General features: G+C 46.8%; 4 protein-coding genes across 4 annotated transcripts; 1 reads left to right on the forward strand and 3 right to left on the reverse strand.

Annotated features, from left to right (window-relative positions):
* Positions 1 to 2,794: 2,794 nt before the first annotated feature.
* On the reverse strand, positions 2,795 to 3,535 carry LOC108154257 (enhancer of split malpha protein). The gene has a single exon (XM_017284492.2). It carries the CDS (start codon positions 3,458 to 3,460, stop codon positions 3,035 to 3,037), a length of 426 nt encoding a protein of 141 aa, XP_017139981.1. The 5' UTR covers positions 3,461 to 3,535; the 3' UTR covers positions 2,795 to 3,034.
* Positions 3,536 to 8,804: 5,269 nt separating this feature from the next.
* Positions 8,805 to 9,812, forward strand: LOC108157546 (enhancer of split mbeta protein). The gene has a single exon (XM_017289651.2). The coding sequence runs from the start codon at positions 8,947 to 8,949 to the stop codon at positions 9,547 to 9,549; it is 603 nt and encodes a 200-aa protein (XP_017145140.1). The 5' UTR covers positions 8,805 to 8,946; the 3' UTR covers positions 9,550 to 9,812.
* Positions 9,813 to 14,490: 4,678 nt separating this feature from the next.
* On the reverse strand, positions 14,491 to 15,251 carry LOC108157614 (enhancer of split mgamma protein). The gene has a single exon (XM_017289745.2). It carries the CDS (start codon positions 15,161 to 15,163, stop codon positions 14,519 to 14,521), a length of 645 nt encoding a protein of 214 aa, XP_017145234.1. The 5' UTR covers positions 15,164 to 15,251; the 3' UTR covers positions 14,491 to 14,518.
* A 2,007-nt stretch (positions 15,252 to 17,258) lies between these two features.
* On the reverse strand, positions 17,259 to 18,336 carry LOC108157590 (enhancer of split mdelta protein). Its single transcript, XM_017289717.2, has one exon. It carries the CDS (start codon positions 18,085 to 18,087, stop codon positions 17,521 to 17,523), a length of 567 nt encoding a protein of 188 aa, XP_017145206.1. The 5' UTR covers positions 18,088 to 18,336; the 3' UTR covers positions 17,259 to 17,520.
* Positions 18,337 to 18,987: the final 651 nt, after the last annotated feature.

Raw genomic sequence — 18,987 nt, forward strand, 5'->3', positions numbered from 1 at the left:
AGCCTCAGCCCCAGCCACAGGCAAGTGGCCCAAAAGCCAGCACGGCATAGAGCTGGCTAAAAACCAGCAATAACAATGTTGCTTGCCCGGCCAATCAATGACCGCTAAGCGTATGCCCGTCACGCACGCGAAGGCCGCCACCGCGGTTGTCGTCAAGAATTGAGTACACACGCGTACATTAAACCCTACCTCAGAGACCCCAGACCCCAGGGCCTCAGCAGAACCGAAGACGCAGCCAAGACAGCAAGGCGCAGGATCAGGTTGGGCTTGTGTTTGTGTACTCTGTACAGGTATGTAAATGAGGAATGGCTAAGGTACGTTCCATGTAGATAACTATCAGACTCCAACTCCTATCCAACGCTATCATCATTATGACCATCATGAACATTGTCATCAGCATTATCAACGGCATTCCACGGTTGGTTCTGTTCTGTTCTGTTCTGTTCGGGTCTGTTCTCTCTCTCCCAATTTCAATTCTTTCGTGCAGACAAACGCCGCTTTGCATACGAAATTAATTATGTGCTGTCAAAGGCAATTTAACAGAAACTTATATTGCTACTTAATTTACGTCACGGCGCTACCAGAACTTTGAATACCTGTTACTCAGGTAACACAGGGTATATTGTATTGATGTGGAAGGACGTAACAAGGCGTTTACGTAGTACGTAGACACATGAATACCTTTGTTTTATGATGTGGTGATGTGATCTTTGCGGTTTCGGTTTACCATCAACAAAAACATGGCATACGAACACCATAACTTCTGATACTGAAGAAGAATACTTACTATACATACTCGTAAAGGTATTTTCCTATGTAAATATAGTATAATTACAAACATTAAGTCGCCAAATCATAGTTGTAAAAAAGAAACACCGAAAGCATTTACAGTTTTGAAGAACAAATTTAGGAACAACAAAATATATAAGTCTCGATACCTGTAGCAATATAAGCAATCAATATATACAAACACGGAATTGATAAGTTTAATATCTCGCTTTAAAGAAATATCCTTTGATTGTGCAGATTATCCAAGGAAACGTACTAATCTGAGTTCAAGAAAAAGTTAATAAAAGGCTTGCATTGAGGGGTATTTAGTAGGTCTTCTCCCAAAGCTAACCTTTCTTTCTTTTTTTTGTTTGCTGCTGACATTTTTGTTCTTTCTTTTAGCTACTCCTTCTTTCTACTCCTTCTCATGCTGTCGACATCAATTTGCATTTTTAGTGTAGGAGAAATGCGTTTGTGATTGATAGAAAGAGACAGGGTGTGAGAGAGAATAATATTGGAATGAGAAGCGGTGCAGGTGTGGTGGAGTGGGGGGGGGGGGGGGATCGTTTGTGATTCTCTAGCAAAGGCGATTATCTTTTGCGGCAACTGTTTTTATGCCCAATTTCAACGTCCGCCTTGAGACGCCTTGGCATGTGATGTGCTGTCTTGAGGTGTTGACGTCTACATGTTGCATTTTAATTGTGGTTTTCGGTTCTCGGCTCTCGATTCTCAGTTCTCTGAGTTCTTTGCTTGCTGGGGGTTTCCACTCGACACTCCACAGTCCACAAACCACACTGCACACTGCACTCCCTCGCCGGCACATAAATAAGTTGTACGACAAGCGACAACAAGCCCGTTGTCCGTTGCCAGGAGCTGCCGTGAAGTTATGCGCACGATATCCATATTTGGTCGCACACAGGTGGCGATGGTGGCCTTAGCCAAGGTGATAGCCGTAGTGGCTGCCACGGCTGCCTCCAATTGGCATCGCGCCAAGGTAGCACTCGTGCTCTCTCTCTAACTCTCCAGATGGTCGTGTATCACACTTCTAGCCGCTTGCAGAAGATTGATTTTTCTTAGTTCGATTTCAAGGTTGTCCATTTAAGGATTCACCTATCTCAAGAATTGACTTTCATCTATGAGCGATGTCTGGTTTATGGCAGGATGTGTGTTGGAGTAGCAGTTCGCGGAATTCAATGATGACCCAGATTATGGGAGAACTTTAATGAGGTGAAAATCAATTATAGGAAACATCTAAGAAATTGTCATTGATCTTCTTTGGCCTACAAATGTAATGGAATAATTTTAATGGAATTAATCATGGAAATTGGAGAAGTCTAGGCGAATATTCACGGTTTTCTGAGATTTAATAAGTTTTTTTTTTTGACAATTCAGACACATGTAGATATCCCAAAATTATAATCTAATGCATCTTTAAATCTTTGATTTTTGGGATTTTCTATAGCTCATTTAAAATTCTCAGATTCTTTGCTCAGATTATTCACATTCTCCAATGAGGTTTGTGTTGCACTATTGCCATTTTCCTATTTGGATCTTTCCAGAAACCTCTTCTGGAAATATTACTTTAATAATTTTCAACCGTCTTTAAACATTGTCATTACAATATTGAATAAAATTGTATATTAAAGTGTTCCATTTGATACACTACAAACATCTCCTGTTATTGCCATTTATCTTCCCTTATATTCCCATTATATTTGTTTCTTTGTCGCTCTCCTTCATTGACGTCATAGGGGAATAACCTTATAGCAAGCATAATATGGATTGTTTTCTCTGCATTTATCACACCATATCATATTCTAGAAGAGACTCGAAACATCAGAAAACTGTACATGTAGTAGTTCTTATCAGATACTCGACTTTGACAACAATCTTGAAGCATGACAACAAACCACTCATTCAAATGGAATTCGAATCAAAACAGAGAAATCTTTGAATGAGAAGAAGATCCAAACAAAAATATTTTCTTCAGCTGAAACCCAATATCCCGAACCCAATTATAAGATAATTCAATTTGAGTTTGATTTGTTCTTGTTTTGTATTTTGTAAGATTATTTTTAAAGCTCTTGTTTTTCTATCACAATATCTTAAGATCTAATGGAAGCGCTGGATCGCCGAGTTGAGATTGTTTTCCCGCTGAGTTCGATGCGTGGAGGAGTTAAAGCCGCTGCTGCTGCTGCTATCACAATGTTGTAGTCGTTTTAAAGCTGACGATTGATCGGATCAGTCATGATCAGGATGGTGATGCTTAGGCCTGGGCCCAACGATCCTGGAACTGCATGGAGTAGCAGAAGGCGGGCTCAACGCTGGCCACGGGCTGCAGGTTGGTGGTCCAGAAGAAGGTACCAGCCTGGGTGCGGGCGAAGCGGACGGGCACATAGATGTCCTCCTCCTGATCCTCCTCGATCATCTCGATCTCTTGGGAGTGGGCCATTTGAGCGAGTTTTTCGTTGGCGGCGTTCTCATCGATCTCGGCATAGTAGGCCTCTTCGACTTGGGCGTTGCGAAGATTGTCATTCGACTCGAGGGACTCCAGCGAGTGGCGGTGGGGGTGCTGCTGCTGCTTCTGCTGTTTCTTGAAGAGCGTCTTCAGGACCTGCTTGATGCTGTAGCTGGTCTTCATCTTGTTGTTGCTGTTGTTGGCAGCGGGAACGACAACGACTTGTTGGCACATTTTTGGAAATTTGGTTGTTGGATGCGTGTGTGTTGCTTGAAACGCTGACGATGTCAGAATGATTTCCCAACCGGCAGTGGCACGGCTTTTATAGCCGGCTCGGTGCTCGGCGCTCGAAATGCATTTCCTGTGCGCTCACAGCGAGATACCAACTCGAAGGGAAACAGACAGAGACAGGGAGAACGGACCCCTCCGACAGACACGCGTGTACGTGGTACGCACCAGAATCAACGACAACAACCACAGCCAGCCCGAGGAACGCAAACAGAGCAACGGAGGGACCCGACCCCGACCCGACCCGGTTCAAGCGTGTCGTACCTCACCCTCATTGAAGCGACGACCACAACAGATAATCGGGAGGAGATAGAGAGAGAGAGAGAGAGAGAGAGGGATCGAGAACCTGAAATACGACGCTCGCTGAGAGTATAAAGGAGCAGGAGCAGGAGCAGGAGCATGAATCGGAGTTGGAGAAGGTTCAGGAGCAGGTAGACGGGGACAAGCCTGCAGCTCTGTGGAGTAAGTCTTTCGAGAGAGAAAGGGAGAGACTGCATTAAAGGAAACAAACCCCTACAAAAAACTGCAACTGTCCGACGAAGACGACTCCGAGTGTGGGAAACAATTTTTCGTTGGCCTCAAATTTTGTAGGAAATGTATTCAAGTGCCTCAAGAAATCCCAAAAGTAAGCAGAGCAAAAACGGGGGCACACACGGACAAAGGGCAGGTGTTCCTTCGTAAAATTTCTCACGACCGAAGGAAGCCCAGGATCAACAAGGGGATCGCATGGAAAAAGGAGTTGCAAATTGTATTCCTAATGGGCAATCAACATAAAGACTGAGTAGGGGACGGACCCCGACTCTCTGTTCGTGCTCGAGTTCGAGAACGGGACCCCAAGACCATTCCCACGCATTCCCACACATTTCGTCCTGGTTCTGGTAACCAGAACCATCACCATCGAATGAAAAGAAAGGAAAAACGGGGTTGAAGTCTTCTATTTGTATAGGCATCTCGAATCACTTGTTTTCGTGTTTTGATTTCCAACTTTCCCACAGGGCTCTATGAATCCTCCACCACCATCCTACCACCACCAACCATCCGCAGCAATAAAATACGGACTTGCCACTTGTCTTCGATTTCACTTCGAATGCTCCCTCCCTTGGGGTGCAAGAGGGGAGAGAGCTCGCAGTGGAATTGGAAGGGGCACACAAAATCGTATAGATATTTTAATTAATTTCTTTTCTTGCGGTCCGAGTGTGCTGAAAGTGTGGAACGTTGATAGGGAGGGTTTTTAGGGGATTATCGATAAGGCGGCACAGAGAAAAGTGTGTGCGGAGCGAGCGGGGGGAAATCTTTTGAGCCGAGAGACCATGAAACATACTTTGAGATACATTTTAATGACTCGGCAATTGGGTAGGGGAGTTGGTTGGACCTTCTTTATAGGAGGGATCTTCTTCATAGAGGGACGACTCGTTTTTATGGTCTTTTACTTATCTGTGAGGCTAATGGATGGAACAGATTGGACCCCCGTCAAGAGAAGCGAAGCTGGCAATGTTTATGTGAAATCAGAATCTAAAGTGCGCAAGGGAAAGGGAGGATAGCACTGCTCCCCTTATCAGGACGGGGCCTCCTGTCAAGGGGGCATTGACAGTTTACACTTCGAGGGGGGATGATGATGATGCATCTCCGTTCTGCTGAGATGCTGATGGTGATGCTGGTGGTGGTAATATGATATATGCACTCGAAAATCTTCAGAAAAAATAAAATAAAAGCCTCAAGCCCCAGCAGTCAAGCCCAGTGCCAGTTCCAGTTCCAGTTCCAGCTCTCCAGTCTCCATCTCTTACTCCGCTTCAGTCTGTGGCAAGATAATGGGCAACGTGCCAAGTGCCTCGACCGTGTATACACAACAAACAGTGCATAAAAGCAGGCGGAGGCTCCTCAGAGCCATTCACAAGCCGGGGAGTGGGAGGGGCCTGCAACTGGGGACTGCGACTGGGACTGCAGTAGGAGGTGTGCCGGGTCTTTCATGTGATCTCCGAACAGAGAGCGGAGTATGTGTCGGCATCCCAGCAGCAGCAGCAGCAGCTTTGGCGGATGGCAAACTGGTTTCTTAGTTTTTGGATCTTTACATACACCACACCACGAGATGCCAATGCCAACATGGATACACACTCATACCATCACTGGCATACCCTCTCCACATACTTAACGCTCGGGTATGACGAACAAATGTGTAAAGCATTAAAAAAGAGATCTAAAAAAATACAAAAAAAAGAGTGGAAAAAAAAAAACAAAAGCGTCGACCGCATCCTAAACAGCGACCAGCAGCAGCAGCAGCAGCGGCAGCGGCGGCGGCAACGAGCCAGAGTCAGAGACAGAGACCCGAGCCCCAGTCCGCAGTCCCAGCCCAAGCCCCAACCAATCTTTTCAAGTTGATCCCCATCAAGATATTATTTGACAGCAATGAAACGACTGGCACGAGTTTGTTTCCCACGGTCCGGAGCTGTCTCGGTGTGTATCTGTGTGTGCCTCATGCTGGTGTGTGTGGGCTTGCGGGGGGGATCGCTGGCGGCTGTCTGTGGCTGGGGCTGGGGCTGGGACTGGGGCTGGTTGCTTTTCGCGGCGCAATAAAGTTGAAAGCGCACTGTTGGATATAAATTAATTCAACAACACGCTACAGTTGTGTGTGGTTGTTGCTGTATCTCTGGGTCTCTGAGCTTTGCACGCTCTCGTGCTGCTGCTGCCGCTGCTGCTGCTGCTCCACCGATTCCTTCCCTCTCCACATCTGTGTGGCGGTGGCCCCAAATGTTGGTCGCTGCCGGCTCAGCGGGGGCACTGAAATTCGCGCGTGCGTATGCCATCGATAAAAAAAATTGTTTAACAGAAAAGCAACAAAAAAAGGAATACATAAAATGAGAAATAATAAAGCGGGAGAAATGAGGTCTTCGCTGGGTACTCTGCTCTTTCTGTGTGCCTGTGCGTGTGTGTGTGGATGATTGGGTGTATAAATTCCAGTTGGTCTTGAACGACTTCAGGATATGCGCTACACATTCGCCTTGCACAATCTTGCGAAATCTGACGATGATGAGGCATGAGTCATGGGGCATGGTCTTGAGTAACCTGTCTCTCTATAAGATACGTGAATTTCTTCAGAAAAAATTAAGGGTATGTTTCTGTCCAATTAGGGGACGTATGATACAGCAAATTAAAATCTATTGTAACTTATAAATTAGTCCATTAAGGGCACGTGCTGGTCCGACAACTTTCGTAATTGTTCCAATTGGTATTAATGAAGGAAAGATTTAGCAGTGATTGAAAACAAGTTCAGCTATGGAAAACTTAATTATGTGCTATATAGATTGCAAGTATTTTACACTTCTTTTATCATTACTTATCTCTGAACAAATTATTGTTGTGAAAAATTACAAAAGGGGACCAATTGTCGGGATCGTTACCGTTGTAGAACAATCCATTACGATTCCCCTTACCAACCCTCAAAAACACAAGGCCGTCAACCTCCCAACCCCTCCCTGCTACTAATATAGCAAACACTTTCCAACACTGTCAGCAGATAATGTCCAATTAGCCATTTCCGGAGCATTCAGCTTTTTGACATCGGCCGTTTAACGGTCCCGTAGCGGCTGACAAAACGATTCGGTTAGATAAGTTAGTAACTGATTGTGCTGGCCCGCTTACAGGTACAACTATTGTTGTTAACTGTAGCTCATTGGGAATGCGTCAAGAGGCAATCTTAATTTGTCTCATTTGTTGCCTTTTTTTTGTGTGTTTTTGTTTTATTTGCTTTAGTCCGTATCCCCAGTTGTTGCTGTTTTTTATTATTTGTGTGTCGATGAGCCCAGCTCGTGTCATCTTGAATGGGATACACGGCGTCGTATCTTCGTCATCGTGGCCACTTCTAATTAAGTATTGAGAAATCTGAGCTCAGCTTAGATGCTCTTAGATGTGTCATTGATGCTGAGAGATAGCCGGCTGATGAGTGTCGGTATCTGCGCTCTTCCGTATATGTATACTGTGGATGAATCATAGTACCTGTCCTGAAGCTAGCGCTATAAATAGGTATTCCATGTGCTAAATATATATCGCACACATCATATAGCGCATTCGTGACGTGCCAAATGCCTGAAACACCCCACGAGCCATAACATTTATAGCGTGTGCTAACAACAACCACGGGGCCACATACAACAAAAACAACAACCATACCATCGATCGATTGTAACTGACTTTCGCGCACACGTCGATGCCGATGCCGATGCCGAACCGATCGTTCCCAGTCAGAGCACAGGGCATAGAGTCGGGTCCCAGAGTCAAGATGGTAATTGTCTACAAATAGAAGCGAGCGACGACCCAAGAGGCTCAAGAGCAGAGGCCCAGACCGAAGCTGAACCCAAACCCATACCCATACCCATACCCATACCCATACCCATACCCGTAGCCAAAGCCAAACCGACAATCAAGAATAATCATGTAAACGAAAAGCGTAATGCTCGTCCCACGAAACCCACGACTACCACGATCCAATCAATGATCCATAAAGCGTTAAAAAAAATAACACACAACCACCGACCACCGACCGAAGAGACCAAGAGAGACCACAACAAAAATGCGCTCTGCCCCGATGACGATTCCACAATTATCAGCGTGCCATAAGCTACTGCAAAAGGGTGAAGTGAAGGCACATGGCAAGAGAGACAGAGACCAAGACCAGAGACCAGAGACCAGCGAGACCAGAGACCGGGCCGGACCGACCATACAAATGAATTGAAATGCAAACATCTTGTTATGGATGGAAGGCATGTGCTCGCTTGGCTGCCGAGTCGCGTCGCGTCGCATCGGATCGGATCGACTTGGAAGCGGGCTCTGCGCGAGGCAGCTCTTAAGGCGGGCCGTCAGTAAGGACGGACGGCCAGACACCCGGACAGACAGAGGGATCGTACAAGACCCCAAGCATGCACAATCAGAAGAAGTCAGGCCAGCCGTCGTCATCGCCGTCGTGGAAATCGGCTGCGAAACAGTTTCCCACGGTATAACAATCACACACACACACACACCACTTACAAAGATAAAGAGACTGCGGGGTGCGAGAGAGAGACAGAGAAGGCAAGAGCAAGAGGAGGGCGCAGCCACAGCTCAAGTCATTTTATTGCCCTCACACACACACAGGGAAAAGCAACAAAAACAAAACAAAAAAAACAGAAGCCACCACCACCACCGCACCGCTGGCACCACTCTGGCAACAGCAGCAGGCCGCGCACGAGGCAAAACGAGTATCTCGCTCGCACTCACATCCCGGTCTGGCCACAGCCGAGCCTATATAAAGCCGAGCCCTCGCTGCCAGCTGAATCATTCAAAGCTCCGACTCCGCTGCGTGCACACAGATCGCCCAAACCGAGTCGACAGACACTCCAAGTGGAACGCTATTTTCTGTGGATTACGCGAGTTTCATTCATTCAACAAATACAGTGATCACCATGGTGCTGGAGATGGAAATGTCCAAGACCTATCAGTACCGCAAGGTGATGAAGCCCATGCTGGAGAGGAAGCGTCGGGCGCGCATCAACAAGTGCCTGGACGAGCTGAAAGACATTATGGTGGAGTGCCTCACCCAGGAGGGGGAGCACATCACACGCCTGGAGAAGGCCGACATCCTCGAGCTGACCGTCGAGCATATGAAGAAGCTGCGGGCCCAGAAGCAGCTGCGCCTGAGCAGCAGTGTGTCGCCCAGTGCCTCCTCCGCGGACTCCAAGCTGAGCATCGCAGAGAGCTTCCGCGCCGGCTACGTACATGCCGCCAACGAGGTTTCCAAGACTTTGGCTGCCGTTCCCGGCGTTACCGTCGATCTCGGCACACAGCTGATGAGTCATCTGGGCCATCGTCTCAACTATCTGCAAGTGGTGGTGCCTACTCTGCCCATTGGCATGGGTGTGCCGCTCCAGACCCCAGTCTCGGGTGTGGATGACGCCGCCCTGGTCACGCCGCCTCCGTCGGAATGCGGCAGCCTGGAGAGCGGCACCTGCAGCCCGGCTCCCAGCGAGGCCAGCTCCACCTCTGGTCCCATGTGGCGTCCTTGGTGAGCGGTGAAGAAGCATTCTGGATTCGCCTTCAAGAGGAAGGCCTTCTCAACTCAACCCAACTGAGCGCCGGCTGAACCAAGAGGTCATTGGTAGTACTGCGCTGGAATGGAACCGCGCAGGCATTATGTTCCCACCGCGGCTGCTCAGACGCCGCTCTCCGAGAGAGCCCTGCATTCGGGCTATGGATAGCGGGCGTCGCCCTATTATTGAGATAATTTAATTGAAATTGAAATCGAAATAAAAATCAAAATTGCTCCCAAAAATATTGTCTTCTTCCTTTTACTGCATCGAAAGTGATTCAGTTTCACAATCTTCTCAGTCATCGGCGAAGCCTTTCCGGAGGCGTTCGACCGCAAACCAACCGAAAAAAATAAACCAGAAACCAAATACTTTGAGATAAACTCCATGGCAGGCCGATTCACAGACCAGACCGCAGCCGGAAGTCGCTAAATATTTTCCCACACTCGGACTCAGTGTCCGTCCTCCATCAGACTCGTCGTCTGCGTTTGCCTTTGCCTTTCAGTCTGGCTCTGGCTCTGGGTCTCCAGCTCTCGTTGGTTGGCCTCATTATGGCCCGATCCGCTCCACTCAGCTGCGGGCTGGAACTTGGAGAAGACGGGTGGAGGGCGACCGGCGATTTGCGCCGGCGCTGTCTCTGTCGCAATTAAATAATAAAAATAAAGCAAAAAGTCAGTTCTAGGAAACGTCATTTATTATGAGGCTCAGGCTCGTACTCGTATTCGAGTGTGAGAACCGCGGCTCGCCTGTCAATGCCTCCGCACTGTGGCCTACCATTGTGGTTTGACTATGGCTTTGACAGCTTTAACTGCGCTTGACCGCTTGGCACATGCGCCGGGGCCGGTCGAACTCGCGGACAGATGGACAGATGACGGGACGGAAAGTCAGTCCGGTCAGACATTGCAAATTAAGCTCGCGACCGCGACCGTCTCGGCACTTAAAACTTCACTGTGTGTGGGTCTACCTCGTGCGAGTATGTGTGCGCCTGAGTGAGGTTCGATTACGGAACTTCAGTCTCAACGCTTTTGTCTGGCGGACAACTATGATGATGACTACTTACTAGACCGACCCGGCTCAAGCCGTGGACGGGACCGACCGTTCAAGCTGTCGCTGATTGCTGTTAATCTTCAGAAAATGTGATTAGTCACGTAACTTTTGGCATGGAAACCAAGTCATCGAGACATAGATTGGGGGTTTTGGCAGCTCTTCTTCATTTTGTTGGGCCCAAAACAGTTATTTATGAGCTTCAACGGTAGTCGGCCGAAATGTGTGATCTACTTTGTGATGGAAGATAGTTTGAAGACACATTGCTTTGAGATAGAGCAAGGGATGATTGCAGATACATATAAACCTTGGATACGACCATTAGGGTTGTTCAAAGGAGTTTCCTATTGATCATTATATGATGATCTTCTTTGCACAGTGATTTATCACAGCTGACACCGATCACACCGTTTAGGCCTATTCGTTCAGTCTGAAGACCAATTAAAATATGAGTTCGAAAATATGAAATCTTTGAAAGAGATCTACCTAGAGCTGACATTGTAAGTAAGATTAATAGTTATGTACATAATCATATACAGATTTTGATAGATATTGGCAAATTAATTCCAAAGTATATCATCCCTAAGAGGGATTTATTTTCATTAATACTCTGCGATCCTCAATAAATTAACAAAAGTCAAAGATCTCGCTTCCGAGCTCCGAGCCGGGCCAAAATCTGTAACAGGAAAGTACAGTACGGCGCACACATCATACATCACGTGACCTCTGTGTGGCAGTGGGCCCCCCAAGGCCCCCGCCCCAATTCACTGCGGGTCCGGCCACCTACTTCAGTCATAATACACACGCCGCAAAAGTTAATGCAGCCATATTAAAGTAAGCGAAAGACCACCACTTAATGCAGGAGAGGAGCGGCATCGGCGGAAACCGGCCTGGGAATGGTCTGAGGATGCTCGTGCCTCAAAACCCAGCCTCCACATCCAACTCAACAGCATCCCAACATCTCAAAACACACACAAACACATGGACAGATAGAAAGAGAGAGAAAGAGAGAGGGAGGGAGGGACACACTATCAAAAGCTGTGGGCAGCTTGTCCAGTGGCAGCCAGAGCGTGTGCCAATGTAGTGTAACAACATCCCATATTAAAGATATTACAGAGTCAATAGCACACCATATAAGTGTGGTTGGGTGCCTCTCCAACTCCCATTCCCATTCCTACTCTGAACTCCGAGAGTCCGTCTCCATCTCTATAACCATCTACGTTCCCATCTCACTCGCTCTCGCTTTTTGGTCATAAACCAACTAAATTGAGTTCGTTCAACAAAACAGCGACGCATGCGCCGCACCGCGGGCCAACCGACCGGCCGGCCGGCCGGGCCACCTCCTAACCCAACCGATCCCAGCCCGAAGTAAACCCCTTTTGTCCACATCACACGGCGCGCTCTTAACGATCGTGTGTCCACAGTCATTACAATGTTGGCCAATGCACAACCATTCGACTGAGACTGGGACTGGGACTGCGACTGAGACTGCGACGACGTCGCCGCACACTTACCGCACGCTGCTTTTCTCTTTCATGTCGATCGCTGGCTAGGCTCGGGCCTCGTCTCCGGCTCAGGCGCAGGCGCAGTCGCAGGCGCAGTTTGGTCTCCAGCCACTCTTCTACTTGGTCGGTCGGTCGTGATCTTGCCCGTAAGTGGTCTTGTATCTTGAATTCGTAAAAATACTCGTACACACAGACGTACGTCCACACAGAGCGGATCTCCCTCTCTGTCTTTTGGCTTGCAGCAGACACACATACACATAAAAAAGGGCAGGTGTGTCGATCGTGTGAGAACCACGTTCCAAACCATTTTCTCACGATCTTCGCTTCTGATATTTCTTTTTTGTTTTGTTTTTGTACTTGGCTCCGGTTCCCTGTCCCTGACTGACTGGGCCCTTCAATCCATTTGCGTGTGTGCGAGAGGAGACCCTTCTCCACCTCCGACACCGTCTTGGTTGTCGTCCTCTGCCTGGAGTGATTCGTATGCAGTTTGTGTATTGTAGTTTTTAATGACTTGGGCTTGCGTTCGAGCGCTCGATCGAGCTGGATCGGGGTTCGGTTACGTTACGTCGCCGCCATTCGTTCATCATTCATCGGGTTTACCTATAAGATTAAGTATCTTTTGTGTTGCCTGCCTCTGCATGCATTTCCTTTTGGCATTTTGGGTGCGATTCCTATAGATCCATATAGCCATATTTTTATTTTCTTATTGTCCATTGTCGTACGTACATACGAGTATGTGGGTCTCGTGTATGCATGGCTGGTGTTGTTCCGCTTATTGTCTTGCCAACTGTGTGATGGCTCTGATCGGATCATCTAGGGATGGACACGGTTTAAAAATGAGTTAAGATTTCGTTTGGATCTTAAGGGAGATTTCAAAGGGAAAGTTCAAGTCGTTTGGAACTGTTACAGAGATGATCCTATGGAGATGATCTACATTGAGTTTTACTAAATTAACAGATCGTTTATCTGATTAAAAGTTCCTTTTTATTGATTACAGTTTACATAGCGGTAAAGATATCAAATGAAAGGATTAAGGTTCATATAAGTTATTCCAACAAATTGACAGATAATTATCGTTTTATAAATCTCTCTAAGTGTTTAGGTTTCTGTTAATTTATTACATCCTTTGGATGCCTAGATCCCATACAGAATTTAATCACATTCACGGATTTTAAATCTATAAATTTAGTTTCGTTTAATTTAGGCCATCCCTGGACCTACGGCATCCCTGATATTTATCTGGTTGACTATTCCTCTCGTCATGGCCTCGCCTGCCAGCCAGCAATCGATAGTTAAGACAGAGGCGTCTGGGGACCTGCTACTGGTCTTGGCACACACAGATAACCAAATGATGCTGGGTCAGGCCGAATCAAAAACGAAAAAAAACCCAAACTCGATCCCAAGCCCAACACTAAAAAGTGATATCCTGTCCCGGGCTCCATCCCAAAGTTGCCCTAGGGCAAGACACTCATTTACCTGATCCCAAAGCAATTATGTAGCCGAAGCCGTAGCTCGCCTTGACCATTGTGCGAGGCGATTTTCTAGTCGAATGGCCACATCGAATAAAGTAGAAACGAAATCAGGATGGATATGGGATGAATGATGACTCGGTCCCTTTTCGGGTCTCCCCCCATCTCTTTCTCCTTCTCTGATACTTCTTTTCGGGTTGTTCCTCTTCTCTGGGCTAAGTCTGAGCGACATTGTCGTAACTCGATTAGACACGCTGAGATAAGTCTCTAATTTTTTGTGTTACCTCCGCTTATTGTAGGCACACGTGTTCAAGGGGCAACGCAACTGTGGCTGTCAGTAGTAGTCTCGACTTTGTGTTCTTTCTCCTCTTTCTCTTTCTCTGCCTCTGCCTCTTCTTCTGCTTAATTTTCTTGTTTTGGCCTTGGCATTGTTTTCGCTTTCTTTTGTCTCCGATCTTGTGTGTGTCCATCTATGGGGAGATGAGCCAGGCAGCATTCACGGCGATTCGGTGCGGAAAACCAGAAATTCTCCAGGCGATTCGGCGATTGCTAGGTCTATGAGTATTTCCGCCACAAAACCGCAGGCAGAGCAACTTATCGGGAATTTCTTATAGATGGGTGTGCCTGACCAATTGGATAGTCTATTGGTCTACCGTCCATGCTTATTTGCATTCACTGAAAAATGAATCACTGAAATGTCGGGTAAATAGTAGAAGGAAAAAGTCGTGATCTTTCAATTTTAGCTATATAATTTATTATTATTTGTTAATAGTATTTATCACGTGAACTGTGCGTCCCATCTAAAGCTTTGTGTGCGTTCTTAAAAGTAAGTGGTGGAGAGTCAATGGAGTTGGTCCATTGACTCGGAAGACTTTTACTTTCTAAATCGTTCTTTTCTTTCTCTCTCTCTTTCAGTGTTCCTGGAGGTGCTCTCTACCAGGGCCGCCAGACATTCTCCTCATCCTCGCTGTCGACCTCCAGCTCCATTTTTGTGACATCAATGGAGGAGCAGGTGGTGAGTAGGGAGGCACTGCCCAGACGCTCGCTGCTGGCGAGACTGGAGTTGGGGCTGCCGGCAAAGCTGGAGACGGGCGAGATGGGCACGGAGTAGGCGTCCCGGCTGGCGATATGCACGGAGAGAGGAGCGGTGATGGGGAGAGCCTCCTTGACGGCGGGCTGCAGCTGATTGAGGCGCTGTCCCAGATGTGTCATCAGTTGGGTGCCCAGGCTGACATTCATGCCGGGCAGATGGGACAGGGAGCGGGAGACCTCGTTGACGGCATGGATGTAGCCGGAGCGGAATCCCTCGGCCGGACTGAGGCTCTCGTCGCCGGTGGCGCTCTTGTGCTGGCGCTTCTGCTTCATCTTCTGGAGGTGGGTGACTGTTAGCTCGAGAATGTCGGCTTTTTCCAGGCGAGTGACGTGCTCGCCCTCCGACTCCAGCGTGGCCACCATCAGATCCTTCAGCTCGTCCAGGCACTTGTTGATGCGCGCCCGACGCTTGCGCTCCAGCATAGGCTTCATCACCTTGCGGTACTGATAGGTCTTGGACATTTCCGATATTTGTGACGACGACATTTTTGGCTATGTTCCTTCGTTGTAATGTTTGTTCTTTTGAGCTGTGGCTGCTCCGACGGCTGAAGACGTTGTGTGCTGTCTGCCGGCCCTGGCCCTGGCTTTTATAGCTGGCCAGAAACAACCCCCATGATCCAGGGATCTCGTGTGTGCTGGCTGGGCCCCTGTGCTGGCATTTCGTGTCGGGCTGAGCGGGACGGAGCGAAGCGTGTGCTGGCATGAGGGTTGGTCGCCCTTCCGCTTCTTGAGGCTGCTTCTTATTGTTTGTCCGCTTTCTTATTGTTGCCTTGTCCCCGTCACCGTCCCCGATTCGGGGTCTGGTCTGGGCTTGGCCTGGGCACCCTTATCAACGGTTAAGGGAGCAGGATCGCAGCAAGGATCGTTTCGCATTGTGTGTGCTTGGAACCGTGGGAAACACTTTCCTCCTCGGTTTCTCACACCAATATGCTCGCTCGCTCGATTCGCTCACCTGCCCCGAAAGAGCAACGGAGCATGAGCATATTCGTAGTCAGGGGCTTGGCCCTGGATGGATATGGGCATGGTTTCATACTCGTACTCGGACTCGGACTCGAGCATGGGAATTTGCGGGCAGGAACAGCTGCCGTTTCTAGATTTGTGTGTTATGATTTGACTATACCCATACACAAATGTCGAGGCGAGCAGAAGGATAATGAACTGCTTGCTTTATGCCATCTCATTTAGGTCTCGTCTCGGAGTTCCCACGGCTCCGATAGGGATACAGGGATGGGGGGATGGGGCGTTGCGATTCGTCGACAACTTCCTGTTTACTGTTGGCATTCCACCTTGGATCGTATTCGTGCCGAGGCAGAGGCAGAGGCCGAGGCATCCTGCACTTGTTGGTCGGCTGCTATGATCCCGATCCGATCCTGTGGGAACATTGCTCGTGTGCGTCGAGTGTGCTTAATGTGTGTTCGTTCGACTTTCCCGTTCCATTCTGCCGTTGCTCCTTCCCTCGTTGACCCGATCCTTGATCTCTGCTGAGGCGCTGCCTCTGCTCTGTAAAAGGGGCCAAGCGATGCTGCTCCTGGAGCGCTGCTCGCGTGTGGCTCGCGGTGGACACACTTTCGGCTGTAAGTTGTACGCGTTCCAGGACTTTTGTAATCGATTGTCATGCCTTACACTGCACTGCGGTGGGGATTGTAATTGGGTTGAGTCACTGGGAGCTTTAAATGCGAATGGGCTGAAGGGGTTTTTTGTGAGAGGGTTGGACGAGGAACCATTTAATGCGGGGTGATTATTGTATCCTCTTGGGTGATCCTAACTTGATCGCAAATTGAAATACTAAAAGGGTAAAATATCATACATCTGGTTAAAATAATTATCACTGAATGGAATGCCAAGATTGTAATTAATTAGTGGTTTACTGGATTTTTTTAAAGATATATATATGCTGAAAATATTCGAATTTTGTAGTTGTAAAGTTTATTATTATTATTAGGCCATGAAACAATAATATATTTAAGTATTAGATTACTAGCTACAAAAGCCAACGACTCATTGGTTATGATATTTAACTTAGTTATAGATTTTATCAATCGAGTTGCACGATTTACGATATATTTTTATATAAATATCTATGTACATTATTTATTTATATTTATGTACATTTTTTATGTTTGCGGAAAAAATTTTTTTTTTTAAGTACAAATCAGGGACTGTAACTGGAACTATTATAAGTTACTAAAAATTGGCTCTAAAAAATAAGGCTTTATGCCGAATATAGCTGAAAATAATCGTAAGCCATGTCATAGTGGGGTTATAGTCCTTATTGTCTGCGCCTGGAGATTCTAGGACTTTTTGAAAGCATAAGGTTTATATATTGTTTACTTTATTTATTATTATAAATTCAAAAATGGAAACTTTCAATCAAAGTAAACTTTTAAGATACTTTTTGAAACTCTGCCACCCCTGGCAGTGGTTTGTTTTATTTCAAATATTTATTTAAATTTGTATTATTACAAATGGTGTAAAGCATATGGTAGTTGCTAAGTATACGAAAAAAATGTATTTCCTTAATAAAACTAAGTGGAAGATCAATGGGGAAGCTCTTGTTTAGGTTAATAAAATAAGTTATAAATATTTATAAATGTGTTTTTATACATCTATGGGAGATCAAATACAAAATACGAACTTAAGAACTATCACAGGAACATCACATCATATCATATCATATAGTAATAGCTATTGTAAGTACAATTCTGAGGCAAATGTTTACACTAAACCTTGGAAAACTTGGATCGTTTCTAAATACGAGTGTCTTTTATGGCCTACGAACTAAATCCAGAGTAGTAAAGCTCTCAATGTTGAATGGTTGAGTTGATGAGTTGCTAGGTGTTGATTCACCAGGGTCGCCAGACATCCTCGCCGTTGGGGTTGTCGTTGTCCTCTGGAGGAGATGTAGGGCGCTCTTCATGATGGTGCTCCTCCGACTTGCGGTCGGAGAGATTGACGGGCTCCTCGCTTAGGTCGGGAGTATCCAGTTCCTCCTTCATGTCCTTCAACTGGTGTCCTAGCTGCTTCATCAGGTGTGTGCCGAACTTGAGATCCAAGCCAGGAACAGTGGAGAATATGTGCGAGACCTCGTAGGCGGCCTGGGTATAGCCCGCCCGGAATTTGTCAAAATTCACCTGGGAGGAGGCGGAGGAGGAGGTGGAAGATGGAGACGCTGGACTAGCCAGGCGCTGCTGCTGCTGGGTCTTTAGATAATTGACGGTCAACTCCAGTATGTCGGCCTTCTCCAGCTTGCTGACCTGATCGCCCTGCGCGTCCATCGTATCCACAATGAGGTCTTTGAGCTCGTCCAAGTACAGGTTCATGCGGGCCCGTCTCTTGCGCTCCAGCAGTGGCTTGGTCACCTTGCGGTAGTGCTGCGTCTTGGTCATAAATCTCTGACCCTGCACTGCCATTGTGATTGCTTTTGTTGGGGCCTTAAGTTTGTTTGTAGTTGAAGCGGGCAATGCAAATGCTCCACGTTGAACTGCGATGGCGATGGCGATGATGATGATGTTGATGCTTCTGCTCTTCTGCTGCTGCTCTGCACTGCACGGTAGTCACTTGAGAAATGATCTTGCCGCAAGGTAAGCTGATCCTTTTTGTAGCTGCAACATCGTCGTCGGTGCCATACACTTGCAAAATCCTCCCCTAACTGCTACCACGCACATTCGACGATCACAACGAAGCATCAATCGGGTCAGAGACGGAGACGGCACTGGCATCGGCATCGGCGTCGGCGTCAGCGTCAGCGTCGTCTGTGTGGCACTGGGCTCTCTGCTTGTGGCAAGATTCATTCGCTGCTGCACGTGTGCACTCTCTCTACAGTGAGAGAAACCTAGGGATCTTGTTGTTCCTAACTGTACTTCTGAAGAAAAAACTTAACTCTTTACAGAAAATATTCCTATTAAAAAAAAATATTAATAAATATTGTGATCACCTTCAAACTCCTATAGGCATATGAATAAATTTTAAAAATATTCCTGACATCCATTTTCCTCATAAATTATCTTAAAACTCAAATAAGGTTTGTCTCGCAACAGGTATACCTTTTAGCAAAGTTCATCTATTGGAATTGGAAAACATATAATATCAAAAATTGCTTGGAGCCCTATAATCATTATATTTTAAGGCATGATATATGTATGTATATCTATTAAAAGTACTATTTTCTGTATATTTCCTCAACTTTGGCAAAATGTAGCGAATGAATAAAGATAGATATTCCCTTTATAATATTTTCTATGAACCCTTTCATAACAATTCACCTTCCAAAAATTTCTTCAAGTGATTTGACTAGGGCCCAATAACACGTT

This window comes from Drosophila miranda, chromosome 2 (genome assembly GCF_003369915.1).
Source record: "Drosophila miranda strain MSH22 chromosome 2, D.miranda_PacBio2.1, whole genome shotgun sequence".
Lineage (NCBI taxonomy): Eukaryota > Metazoa > Arthropoda > Insecta > Diptera > Drosophilidae > Drosophila > Drosophila miranda.

Coding starts and splice junctions, on each gene's coding strand:
- LOC108157614 (XM_017289745.2), bottom strand. CDS start 15,163: ATGTCGTCGTCACAAATATCGGAAATGTCCAAGACCTATCAGTACCGC.
- LOC108157590 (XM_017289717.2), bottom strand. CDS start 18,087: ATGGCAGTGCAGGGTCAGAGATTTATGACCAAGACGCAGCACTACCGC.
- LOC108157546 (XM_017289651.2), top strand. CDS start 8,947: ATGGTGCTGGAGATGGAAATGTCCAAGACCTATCAGTACCGCAAGGTG.
- LOC108154257 (XM_017284492.2), bottom strand. CDS start 3,460: ATGTGCCAACAAGTCGTTGTCGTTCCCGCTGCCAACAACAGCAACAAC.